The 13236-nt window shown below is 50.6% G+C and overlaps 1 protein-coding gene across 1 annotated transcript in view; it reads left to right on the forward strand.

Moving 5' to 3' along the window:
* Otoa (otoancorin) overlaps window positions 1-13236 on the forward strand; it is a gene marked incomplete at its 5' end in the record, with an annotated part of 77845 nt that overhangs the window by 34987 nt on the left and 29622 nt on the right. The window contains 4 exons of the mRNA XM_023707769.1: window positions 50-167; window positions 7425-7498; window positions 10630-10765; window positions 11596-11786. Coding sequence (XP_023563537.1) covers window positions 50-167; window positions 7425-7498; window positions 10630-10765; window positions 11596-11786 — 519 coding nt within the window. The remainder of the gene's footprint in view (window positions 1-49; window positions 168-7424; window positions 7499-10629; window positions 10766-11595; window positions 11787-13236) is intronic.

Raw genomic sequence — 13236 nt, forward strand, 5'->3', positions numbered from 1 at the left:
CCCTCCCCCTTCCCTCCCTCCCTCCCTCCCCGCGTGGCTTTGTTTCCAGCACCGGGCAGCTGGTCAGCGGCGTGTCGTGCTCTCACATCTACGCTATGGGTGCCAGCGCCTTCCTGCTCCACTTCCGGCATTTCGAGAACAATCTCTCTCTGCTGTCTCCGGATCAGGTACACTGACCCTTCCTTTTGCTTCCGAACGGCTCTGTCTCCCGCACTCACTGGGCCTCGACTGAATGTGGTATCTTAGGTATCATGCCAGAATTAGATTCAGGCAACGGCTGGACATCAAAAATTGAACAAAGTTTTCTCCAAATTCTTTTTACATTTCCAAGTGGCTACATGGCTGCAGTCAAAGTATGAATAAATTGGGTTTTCCACACTCACACGTGAACTTTGAACGTGTGTTTGCAAGGTCTGCCCTTCCGTGTCCGAGTAAGGCCTCCGGGGATGGAAGGGCGGCCCTCGCCCAATGTTCCTGTCCTGTCCACAGGTTACCGAGAATGGAAACAACTCTCTAACAGCATTTTCTTTCTTTTTACTTTCTGAATGGTTCTGGAGACACTTTTGCCCTTTGGGGAGACTGCAGGCAGTAACTGAATTTTTATAGTGGCCAAGTTAGTAAACAGCGAGCCGTGGGGACAGCGTTTGGGGGTTGTGCATCAACCATGAGCCGCAGAGTCCTGAGAGGGAGGTGGGTGAATTCCTGGGGTGTTTTCACCTCTGGCCCTGTGATTCAGACCCAGAATATGACTCCAAACAGCGAATCCTTCCTGCATGCTCCAGAACCGCTGGCCCATAATCCTTTGCGATCCATTAAGTGGGGGCGGGATGGGTGTGGGTGTGGGTGAAACCCCGCGCCCTAAAGGCTCCTGCGTGGTGATTTTGCACTGGACCATTTAACAACACTGAGAACCACCCTCTTTTTCTTGACCCACCCCTGTGGATATCCTTTTGCAATGACATGGGACTTTTTTTTGTATTTAGTGCAGGGTCTCCAGGGTCTCACTACACAGATCAGACTTGTAGTGATCCTCCTGGTTGCAGCCTCCCAGGTGCTGGGATTACAGCTGCGCCCACCACGGCCAGTGTCAGTTGCCAGGTGTGCGCCGGGGCGGGGCGGGCCCGGGACGCCCAGAATCGAACCCCAGTCCCTGCGTCTGCCTAAGCAGGTGCTTTAGGACATAGGACTTTATTGTCTCTACTTCAAGACAGTTACTGAAACGCCTTCCTGTTCTGAAACCCGAGGATGATCGTGAGTGACAGCCTCACTGAGTACTGCCGAGTGTTCCATGCAGCAGAACAACTCTGCCTTCATCCAGAGGCGGGCGGAGCATGTGGAATAGTGAATTTCGCTGGGGTAGAAGCCAAGGCCCGCTGGACGCCACCAGAATGGGGTCTCCCAGGGCCGAGAGCGGGGAAGGATCGGGGTCCCGGTTTCTTTTACGCGGATGTGAGTTTTTTTTCTCAAATGGGCTAGGCAGGGACTGCTCTCCTTCTGCGCTGGGCGCGTGAGTGGGGGCTAATTAGGAGGTCTAATTACTGTGCTGGCTGCTGTTTCAGCCGCGGAGGGGCCGCTGCTGTGACATGGACGCCACCTCTGCGACAAGGCCGGGCTGGGGCTTCAGATGGGGTTTTCGCTGTGACTGAGGCCCTCCCTCGGTTCTGGGAGATTCTGCGTGCAGGGTCGCTCAGGCTGTTTTTCACCCCAGTAGCCTCTTGCTTGCCACGCATGTCGTGGGGGCATCGATCTAGGCAACCTCAGGAGGTGGCTTGCGCTGCCGCCGTGGTTTCAGTTATTCCCGTTTGTTTCCGTGTCTGGAGATCCAGCGCTCTTGTCTTGCTCTGAGTCTTTGTTAGTGGTATGGGCGATAATTCTAAAGAGAAGTAGGATGCACAGATCGGATGTATCCGAGCTCAGTTTTTGACTCATCCAAGGTTGTGCTTGGTGGCTTGGAATAATCGTGTTGACATTTCTGACATCTAAAATCATAGGCGTTTCAGACAGCGTTGGCCTGAGTGACCTTAGAGGCCTCAAAACCTTACGGTGATGCCCGAATTTGGTGCCCGAGTGTGCATCCGGGCTCCTGAGTGTGACTTCATGGGAGAGGTGACTCCTCCGAGGTCCATGAAGACGCTGCCTCCAGTTGTTACAGTGCCTCCTTGTTTTATCTTTAAAAAGGCCATCGTGACGTTTTATGTGCCCTCTCTACAACCCCTTGCCTAGGAAAACAGCTCCTTAGTACGCGAGCTGGCTTCTCGCACATCACCACTGTTAGCATTCGCTGCCCTTGCTGTTTTGATTTTGAGGCCGAAGCTGTTTTTGACCCTGGATATGTGTGTTACGGCTTCCTTGATCTGCCCTTTGGCTGACTTTTCTGCACAGTTCACTCTGAGAGTGCTGTCTGCGGCATTCCACCAGTGACCGCAGCGCAGCGCTGTGCAGGCCTCCACACAGCATCATGGGAGGTTTCACCGCCTTGCCTCTGGGAGGAATGCCTACAGAGGACGGAGTGCAGTACCAGAGCAGATGCTGCTTCTGCAGGAGCCATGCTGACCACGGCGAGTGTCAAGCTGGCCAGGCTCTGTGCCACATGAGCCATTACACCAGAGGATACAGACTGGAGGACTGAATGGAGACAGTTGGTCCGGTATCATTGAGAATCTGCAGAAGTAAGAGATAAATTGCCAGAGTTACATGTGAATTGTTACGTCTTAGAAGAAGCGCGGTGTATTTGGAGACTACCTAGTTGCAACATGTGGGGAATCTGGGATACGGAAGGCCCTGCCAGTGCAGCAGCCCCCCTTGCTGGGCAGCACCCTGATCTCGGACGCCTGGTACGAGGATTGAAAAGCTAAGCAAGAAAGACATCATTTCAGCTAGTTCTGATGCAGAGAAAGTGGTGCAAAGACGGCGTCAAAGGCACAGACTCGAAGTGCGTTAAAATCACAGGCTTTAACACCAGGTGCGGAAAGAAGAGGCTCAGCATGGCTTCAAGTTTTTCTGATTACCAAAGAGCAAATTTATTTTTCTCTATTGAATGCCAGCCTTGTTAGGCCTGTCACATAGATAATTGACTTATGTTTGGAAAAGATCTTCAATAATTTCCACTGTTTTTAAAGATCTTTTCCAGTTAAAGTGTTTTTAAAAAGATTGTTTTGTAATGTTTTGAGTCTCCGGAATTTGCTTACCCAACCAGTTATGCGTTTTCCCCCTCGATTAGCTCCTAGCTGAGGGATATTAACCTGTCTTTAGAACCCAGTGACTTTTCTCCTAAGATCCTGGTAAAATGAAAATTGGTGGCTAAAAACAGGACAGTACTGGCAAGAAACAGACCCAGATTGGAAGACGCAGGAACAGCTCCCACATATTCAGCCACCTTGTCTGTGACACAGAGCCGAACCCTTCACCAGAAGGACGCCTCCGGAGCAAGTGGTGCTGGGAAGCTGGCCTTCACGTGCCAGAGACTAGAACTAGGCCTGTATCTTTCGCTACTCACTAAACTAAAACTGCAATGGATCAAAGATCTAAATATTAAAACAAACACTATATCTGCGGGAAGATAGAACAGGTAGAACTCTTGGAGACGCTGGAGTAAGCAGCCTAGGAACATAACCCTGATCATACCGGAGCTATTGCAAAGAATCAACAACTGGGATCCCATCTCATAAAAAGCTCTTACACAAGAAGAAAAATCACCAACAGAGGGAAGAGGCAACCCACAGTGTTTGAAAGGAAGTTTTGCCTGGTGTTCCACAGACAAATGGCTACTATCTAGAATATATACAGAACTAAAAAAATCAGATACACCCAAATTTAAAGACTCAGTCCAAAAATGGGCATCTTGGGGCCAGGTAGATGGCTCAGTGGAATAAGCGCTTCCCTGGCAAGCACAAGGCCTGAGTTCAATCCACGGTTCCTAAAAACAACAACAACAACAACGACAACAACAACAACAACAACAACAACAAAAGGGCATCTTCTTTAAGATTAAGAAGTAGAAATGGCAAATAAATATATGGAAAAATGTTCAGCATCAGGGCCAGGGATATAGCCCACAGCACAGCGCCTGCCTGGCAAGCTTGAGGTCATGAGTTTGATTCCTGGTACTAAAAAGAAAAGAAGTTCAACATCGTTGGTCATTCAAGAGATGCAAATTAAAACAGTGCTGAGGTACCGCCTCACCCCAGAAAGAACGGCTATTATCAAGAAATCAACCAGTAACAATCGCTCTTGAGGCTCTGGGGAAAAAGGAGCCTTCTCCCCTGCTGGTGGGAGTGTAGACTGGTGCAACTGCTGTGGAAATCAGTATGGAGATTCTTAAAAAAACCCCTAGAATTAGCAGTCCCATTTGGCCCAGCTATTCCCCTTCTGGGAATCTTCCCAGAAGAATTAAAAACATTCTACCTCAGTGGTATATGTGTGCCCATGTTTACAGCAGCATAATTTGCAATACTCAAATCTTGGAAACAACCCAAATGTCCATCAATTGAGGAATGGATGAAAAAGATGTGGTCTTCTTTTACAGTGGAGTACTTCTCAGGCATAAAAGATAAACCCGAGTCATCGGTAAGTGGAGGCACTTTGAGACCATACTCTTCTGTGCAGTAAATCAGACACCTATGTGTAAATACTACGTGCTGCTCTGGTGTGGGAAGGCAGAAGTTTCAGTAAAGACCACAATGCACAACAGATATTGTGAAACAGGAAGAAAATGTTCAAATGGGGGAGGGAAGAGAGGGAGAGGAGAGGAGGGAAAATACAATGTAGAAGAGAAGGAAAAGATGGAAGCAAAGCCTTTGTAAATAAGGAGGGGAAGAGGGGTTGAAGGCAGTGGGGCAATGGGAAAAAATCAAGGTATGCCATGTTCAGGCACGAATTCCTTATGATGGACTTGATCACCATGCAAACCTAAAATGTGTCAATAAACTTAAGGAAGCAGAAAGGAAAAGCCAGTTAAATTTATCAAACGAGATTATCAGATGCTAAGTCTTGAATGAAGCAAAGCTCTTTCTGATTTTAGTAGGAAATATATACGTATATACGCATACATACATGTATTTAAGTGTATTTGGTACAGTGTCTTGCTACGTACGAAGCTTGGACTCGTACGGTTCCTCCTATTCTCAGCCTCCCTGGCACTGGGATTACAGGCCTGCACCACCACACACGGACTCAATGGCTGGCTCAGTGAGCTTGGGGCGGGGCTGGGGCGGCATGTGGTACAGGGGATCGAACCCGGTCCCTGCGTGTGGGAGGCGGGTTCTACTCCCAGAGCGGCAAAAACAAAACACTACAGATTGCAGGCCCCAAACTCAGTTTCCCATAAACTAGGTCTGGGGTGAGGCCTCAGAGTTTTCATTTATTTTTTGAAAATTCTATACTTATTTATTTGGTACAGGGCCTTGCTATGCAGCTCAGACACACACCGATCCTCCTGTCCCAGCCTCCCAGCGCTGGGATCACAGGCGTTCCCACCACGCCTGGTCTCTGTGGCCGGCATGGCATGTGGTATGGGGGTTGAACCCGGGTCCCTGTGCTTGCCGGGCAGCCACTCAGACTGCAGCGAGCTCTCTCCAGCCTTCGTTTCTTCTCTATGGCTCTGTGGGCTGGACCCCGGCTTTGCCGCAAGTGCCTACTACAGAGTCCGCCCACAGCTTAATTTGCATTTCTAATCAGCTCCCTGGAGAGACTCACCAGACTACATTAAGAACCCTGCCCAGGGCCTGGGCGGGGAAGTCAGTGGTGCAGGAGATGGGTGGGGCCAGGCCTCCTGAGGGAGACCTACACCAGAGGGACAGCCGTGTCCCAGCAAGGCGCTGCTCAGATTCCGGGGGTCAGAACCTCCAAGCGCCGGTTAATTAGAAAATTTGTCTAGACTGTTTACATTTTACTGCAAATGCATAATTAGTGTACACAATCAAACAATGTGGAGCAAGTAAAAATTTCCCCAAATGTCCCTGGAGCAGTTCTCCACAGCAAGGCTGCTTTGCTTCCTGGGGGCCTTTTGGCTGTGTCTGGACACTTGGTTGTCACAACTGGAGTGTGGGTGCGGGTGTGGTATGTGTGTGGTGTGGGTGTGGGTGGGGCGTGGGTGTGAGGGTGGCGTGTGTGTGGTGAGGGGTGGCTTGGCTGCAGGTTTGGTGTGGGTGTGAGTGTGGTGTGGGTGTGGCATGGCTGCAGGTGTGGGGGTGGCATGGCTGCAGGTGTGGGTGCGGGTGCTGGTGCAGGTGGGTGCGGGTGCTGGTGCAGGTGGCTGCGGGTGTGGGTGCGGGTGCGGGTGCTGGTGCAGGTGTGGGTGCGGGTGCTGGTGCAGGTGGGTGCCAGTGCACACTAGCCATGCTTCAGCTGCTGTGTTTACTTGAGGTGCCACCTATCCGGTTAATAACATTCCATAGTTATCATAGACAGATCTGGTCCACAATCTCTGAAACAATTATATGGAGGAAGCTAAATAAAAGAGAAGAGTGGAATGATTTCAGGGCTCCAGCTGAATCAAAGCTGCTCAGAATCCAGATTCTCTTGGGGCTAAGACCAAGACCCCCTCTCTGGGCAGCCCACATGTATTTATTTATCAGAAGAAGGCAGGGGAGCACTCAGGAGGGCAGAGCCACTCCATGTGAGGCTTTAAGCTAAACCCCAGGCACGAGGTGCTGAGCCACAGTCTTCACGTGGCTGAGGATGGATCCAGGTGGTCTTGGCTGTGACTCTGTCTTACCCTTTGAGACTTTCTGGCTTCATCCTCCGAGAGTGGCCTCAGTGGGCACCAGCGGCTCACAGAGCCTCACTCTGCGTCTGCTGCCCATGTCCATACAAGGGCCCAGGCCTTGGCAGACTCCCACATAAGCATGAAAAGCCCACTGGTTAATGTAAGTCCCGCTCCGGGCTGCTCCGTGGTGGTCTCTCGTGGGTGGAGGTGGGAACACTGCTGAGTGACCTGCAGTGCACAAAGCAGCCTTCCCTAGAGTACTTGGTCTAAAATGTTGGCAGTCCCGAGATCAGTGTCCCTCTTCCATGTGTATGGAACACAGAAAGAGTTTGTTCTTTGAAGTGTATGAAGATATTTACATGGAACATAAAAATACAAAGGGGTCGATACTATCCACTGTCTAGTACTCCATGGCATGCGTATACCATAACCCACTTAGCCAATCCCCTCCTGCTGGGCACTGAGGTTATGTCTCACTTATGGTAATAAGCAAGATTGTGATGGACATCACCACACTTAAACTGTTGTGTTCATCTTTTTATTACCTGTCTCCTCATCTGTAATGTGAACACAAACACACTACCCACTGCACGGGATGTTTTATGCATAAATAAGTATCTAAAAACCCTTCGGACAGTGCTAGCTAGCACCAGAAAGTACCATCTGGGTTTGCTCTTGTCATTATCAGACTAAATTCCTAGAAACACTCATCTTCCAGGTTAACTGTTTGGCGTGGAAATACTGGGACGTGTCCAGGTCGTCGATGCCGCCATTCCTCCTGGTCGCACTTCCGTAAGTGACTGTGGGACCCTCTTTTCTGGCTTGCCAGTTGGACGGGCAGGATCCCAAACCGAAGTGATGCTCTGCCTCACTGGAGGAGGCTGAGGCAGCGTGGAGAGGCTGAACCCCGCTAAGCCCCCAAGAGCCTCAGTTCTGAGCTCCACGTCGATGACATAGATTTTTGTACTGTCTTGGTTTCTCTTTTTAAAAACCAAGGGCAAGGCAACCCATGCCCGAACAATTTCCAGTGGAGCAGGCTTCCCTCGGGTGGGCCTCTAAGGCAGACCTGCCGGGACGGTGAGGACTTCCTGCTCTTCCAGGGTGCTGTTTTTCTTTTCCTTCACTTCCCTCCACCTTCTTTTGTTGTTATGATCTTAATTCATTCAACATATGCCTCTATATTCGGGTACTTACTGTGAGATAGCTGAATTTTCCCCTTATAGTCTCTGGGGAGGAGACAAACATGAAGTCGATTATGATATCAAACTGGTAATTGCCTGAAAATGACCGAACCTGGTTCAAATGGGCTCAGGCAACACAAGAGAAATTTTGGTTCTGGTAGCTGAAGATTCCAGGGGGGATTTCAGGCCTGGTCAGATCTAGGGACTTGAAGAGTGTCATCTGTCTCTCAGGCCAGTTTTCTCCTGTTGGCTTCGCTGTCAGGCAGATTCTTTCTCTCCCGTGTCCCTTGGAAGAGCCACAGTGACATTTTCTCAATGTCATGTCCAGGAAAAGAGACTCTTCCCAACCTTCTTAATGAGCTCTTGGGCTTGGCTTCTGTTGGCCTTAATTGGGCCAGTTTGGTCCCTGGGACCAATCCCTGGGCGGATGGGCAATTCTGACTGGAGCTGAGGTGAAGTTGGCCATGCCCCATGTCACAAAGACAGCTAGAGAGGAGAGGTTTTCCAAGGTGTCCCAGAGCTGCTGCCGTGCGGATGGCGGGGTCCAGTGGGCACGGAGGAGGGGATGCTGTCTTTGGACTCAGGAGTGCAAGAGAGCCTGAGAGACGAGTTGCAGGTAGTCTCAGAGGGACACTCCAGGAAGCGATGGGGGATGTCTGGGCCAGCGGTGGTGGGGGCCGTCGAAGCACACGGTGTATATCCAAAGCAGGTGCAGAGAGAAGCCTTAACAGTGGGGACCTCAGGTCATGGAGGGCTTCGGGGACAGTCTGATGTGTTTCATTTATATTCTGGGTGCAGCAATCAGGTTTATTTTATTTTTATTTTTTATTTGATACAGGGTCTCGCTCTGTAGTTCAGACTTGCAATGATCCTCCTGTTTCAGCCTCCCCAGTACTGGGATTACCGGCGTGCATCCCCACGCCCGGTTCTGGAGCCACCATGGTGCCTTCAGGGCTCTGGGGCCGGCATGGCACGAGGTACCCAGGACAGAACCGGGTTCTTGAGCTCACCAGGCAGGCACTTAAACTGCTGAGCTGCCTCCCCAGCCCAGGCTTATGTTAGCGAAGGGTCATCACAGCCGGCCCCCCCCCCTCCCCCCGCCGGGGCAGAATACAGGAGCCAGAAGGAAGCCAGCAGCTGAAGGGGGCTGACCTGGCGACCAGATCTGCGCACGTGCGACTCCTGCCGCTCAGCCGGGCGCCTGCAGAGAAGGGGCTCCTCCGATCGCCCACTCCCCTTCCCTGCGCGGTGACGCCCTTGCATTTTCTTCCTTACGTTTGCCATTCACTGAACATTTCGGCGAACGCTGTCTGGCCCTGTGTTTCTCCCTCCTAGAAGCGGGGAGCTCTTGTATCTCGTCATCACTATCTCTGGCATAGCACAGGGCCTGGCCTGCAGGCAGCACTGAGGATGTTTGCTGAGGGAGAGAGGAAGCAATGAGGACTGGCTGGGCTTGGAGAGATGAGATCACATTAGGTTAACATAAAGGGACCAAGAGGCGTGGAGGCAAGAGGGCCGGAAACAGCACAGAGGAGGAAGAACGTGTCTGAGGGAAGATGCTGAATCTGGTTTTGCGATAGCCGAGGGGCTTGGATGGATAGGCTGTGTGGATCTTGGGCAGGCTTTCTCAATCTTTATTGCCTTCATTTTGGCCTTTCTAAGAAAGAACTTTTGTTTTATCCTAATAGGAGAAATTATATACCAGAAAAGATATTTCATTGAGTAGTGTTGAGCTTTGTTGAGTCAAAAATCATTTTACTGTCTGAGGTCCTTCCCCCACGCCATCAGAGCCATACTCAGAGGCTTAGGGAGGGCTCTGCACTGGGAGGACACCGAACCGGGGTCACTTCTACTCTTTTCACTGTTTGTCTTATTTCCTACTTCCATTTTATTCTATTTCCTTCTTCTGTTTATCTTCCCTCAACCAGTCCATTAGTCAGGGTTTATTGGGGATCCAGTCTTTGATCAGCGTTGCAGGAGCACAGAAGAGCAGCATTTTGGGAAGTTTGTTTCTGGCCTCTAGAAGAGGAGCACCATGGGAAGTTTGTTTCCCTCCCCTAGAAGAGGAGCACCATGGGAAGCTTGTTTCCCTCCCCTAGAAGAGGAGCACCACGGGAAGTTTGTTTCCCTCCCTTAGAAGAGTACCATGGGAAGCTTGTTTCCCTCCCCTAGAAGAGAAGCACCATGGGAAGCTTGTTTCCCTCCCCTAGAAGAGTACCAGGGGAAGTTTGTTTCCCTCCCCTAGAAGAGGAGCACCATGGGAAGCTTGTTTCCCTCCCCTAGAAGAGGAGCACCATGGGAAGTTTGTTTCCCTCCCTTAGAAGAGTACCACGGGAAGCTTGTTTCCCTCCCCTAGAAGAGCAGCACCATGGGAAGTTTGTTTCCCTCCCTTAGAAGACTACCATGGGAAGCTTGTTTCCCTCCCCTAGAAGAGAAGCACCATGGGAAGTTTGTTTCCCTCCCCTAGAAGACTACCATGGGAAGTTTGTTACCCCTCCCCTAGAAGAGGAGCACCTTGGGAGGCTTGTTTCCCTCCCCTAGAAGAGGAGCAGGATGAGTGGGAGACTTACTATGGACAAGGAGCCCCAGTGTCACTGGGGAGGAAGCCCCAGTGTCGCTGCACACAAAGGAAGCATTTGAATGTTCCCTGTGATGAGCTCTTGTGTGTGTGGGCCCTCCTTTCAGGAGCGAGGGCAGGGCCCCCACCGTCTTCCTCTCCTCAGCTTCCCTTTCTGTGTCCAGGGCCCGCTTCCTGGCTTCTGTCCCCACCTCCCAGTGTGTGCCCTTTCTGATCAGCCTGGGGAAGAATCAGCTGGACTTCTTGGTTTTAGATTCTCACAAGAAGGATTTGGTCCTTAAGAAAGTGCGGCAGTGCCTGGTAAGGACATTTCGTAAGTGTCGCTTTCACTCATGTCCCTTCTCCTTGGGGTGCCTGTGCCTATCTGGGGAGCCTTTGAGGGAATCTGGCTGAGATCTTGAGTCTGCTGTGATGCCAGGAAATCTGACTTGTGGCTTTAAAATCACAGGTTGGAAGCATTTGGCCATTAGCTCTGCAGACTCCTGTCCGAGGCCCTGAGTAAGGGGAGGCCACCCTGATGACTGGGAAGGAAAGGACGCTCTGCAGAGCTTGAGTTCTAGGCATGCAGTTATGAGGCTTTGGGAAAACCACGGTCTCTTCCTGAGCCTCTGTCTTCCCATCTGTAAGATGGGTGCTTCCCGGGGTTCTGGAGGACATGAAGCAGGCAGTGGGGAGCTCTCTTTAAAAAATGGTTGCTTACCTCTGACAGTTATTAGAAACGTTAAGTGGATCAGAACCTGCAGGCACTTAAAACAGCGCCTGGCACACAGCACACAAAAGCATAAGCTTTCTTGTCATTTTGAGAAAGAACTCTGAGAGGTTGAAGTTCTGCACAAACTTTGAGGTGCTGATTTTTTAACATGCTATGCTGTTATTATGATGCTTGCTAAACTCTGGGGAGTCCCGAGAGCTGCAACAACAGCAGCCCTCACCCACTGAGGGAGGGGCAGGATGGGCCCTGCTGGTTTTCTTAGACTTCTGAGACCGCACGCCCTGGGAAAACCCAGGCCCCTCTCTGTCTCTGCGGTCCACATCAGGGAAGCTCTAGAAGTTCAGGCCAGGAAGTATTTTTAAGGAATCATGTTCCTGGACACTGCTGGGCCTCTTATCAGCTTCATTGTTGGTTTCAGGACAACTCCAATGCTGATGAGTACATTGTGGACATCGTGGGAAACCTGCTCTGTCACTTACCGGCGGCCTTTATTGAAAGAGGGATCTCCCCCAGGGCCTGGGCCACCGCTCTGCACGGCCTCAGAGACTGCCCAGCCCTCGGCCCTGAGCAGAAGGCTGCAGTGAGGCTCCAGCTCCTGGAGCGCTGCGGGTGAGCACTCCGGAGCTGGGGCTCCCCTTCGTGGGGCTGCAGGAGCTGGGTGAGGGGGAGCAAAGGTTGCTGTCCTGCCCTGCCGTCCGCGAGAGAGTCTGGCGTGCGGTGCGCCATGCCTGCGCGCGGTCGGGAAGCATGCACTCCTCTCAGTGGTGGCTTCAGACTGCCTAGGAAGGAAGCGCAAGTGTAGCTGCAGCAGGCCTCACAGGCTGCCGCTGACACACGGCAGGAAGGCGTTCTGAAAAGGAGCACATTAAATGCGAGGTTTGGTATTCTTGTTGTTTGTAAGTCTTTCATTTCACGATCCCTGACCGCAAACCCATCTTCTGGATCTGATTTTCTTCTTCTTTCTTTTTTTAAAAAATGTATTTAGTACAGGGTCTGCTGGGTCTCACTACCCAGATTGGACTCAGTGATTCTTCTGTTTTCAGCCTCCCAAGCACTGGGATTACAGGTGCGCACCACCACGCCCAGTCTGTCACCCTCAGCACGCTCTGAGGGGCCGGCCCCTGCTTTAATCCACTGAGCTATCTGGTTGGCCCCTCTGCATCTGATTTTTGTCCACACATTGGTTGATTCTTTTGTGTGTGTCTTATTTTTCTTTTATTTCTTTTTATTATTTATTTATTTATTTATTTATTTATTTATTTATTTTTGGAACCGGGGATTGAACTCAGACCGTTGCCAGAGTTCAATGGAAGCACTTATTCCACTGAGCCATCTCCCTGCCCCCCCCCTTTTTTAAAAATTTTTATTTATTTATTTATGTGTGTGTATGTGTGTGTATGTGGCCAGCTCAGGCCACCAGGGGGCGGGGCTGGCTGGCATGTGGTGCTGGAGGATTGAACTGCGGTCCCTGTGCTTTGCTAAGCTCGTTCTAAGTAGGTACTTTAGACCACTGAGCCATCTCACCAGCCCCGGCCCCTTTTATTTTAAAGAGAATAAAAAGTAGATAAAACATAGAAACAATACAGAATTTCAAAAAAACCAAGATGATCAGATTCTGTTGCATATACTTTCAATATAGATTTTAACCTTCTGGGTATCTGTTTGAATCTCTTTCATGGAATCCAGTTCTTTTTAAAAATTTATTTATGGGTTTGGTACAGGGTCTCACTATGCAGCTGGGACTCGTAGTGATCCTTCTGGTTTCAGACTCCCCAGCACTGGGAGTACAGGTGTGCACCACCACACCACCACACCCAATCTCAGTGGCTGGCTCCTCATGTCCAGGGGCAGGGCTGGGGCAGCATGCGGTGCCCAGGATCAAACCCTGGCCCCTGTGCTTGCCTGAGCAGGTGCTTAGTCCACTGAGCTATCCCACCTGCCCTGGTATCCAGTTCTTTTCTATGTTTGGCATTCATGGTTTCCATTACTTTTTATTTTTTTTATATATATTTTATTTTTTTTGAAAATTTTATTGATAAACAGATAGCAATGAGACAGT

The sequence above is a fragment of the Octodon degus genome, unplaced genomic scaffold, assembly GCF_000260255.1.
Source record: "Octodon degus isolate 3935 unplaced genomic scaffold, OctDeg1.0 scaffold00001, whole genome shotgun sequence".
Taxonomy (NCBI): Eukaryota; Metazoa; Chordata; class Mammalia; order Rodentia; family Octodontidae; genus Octodon; species Octodon degus.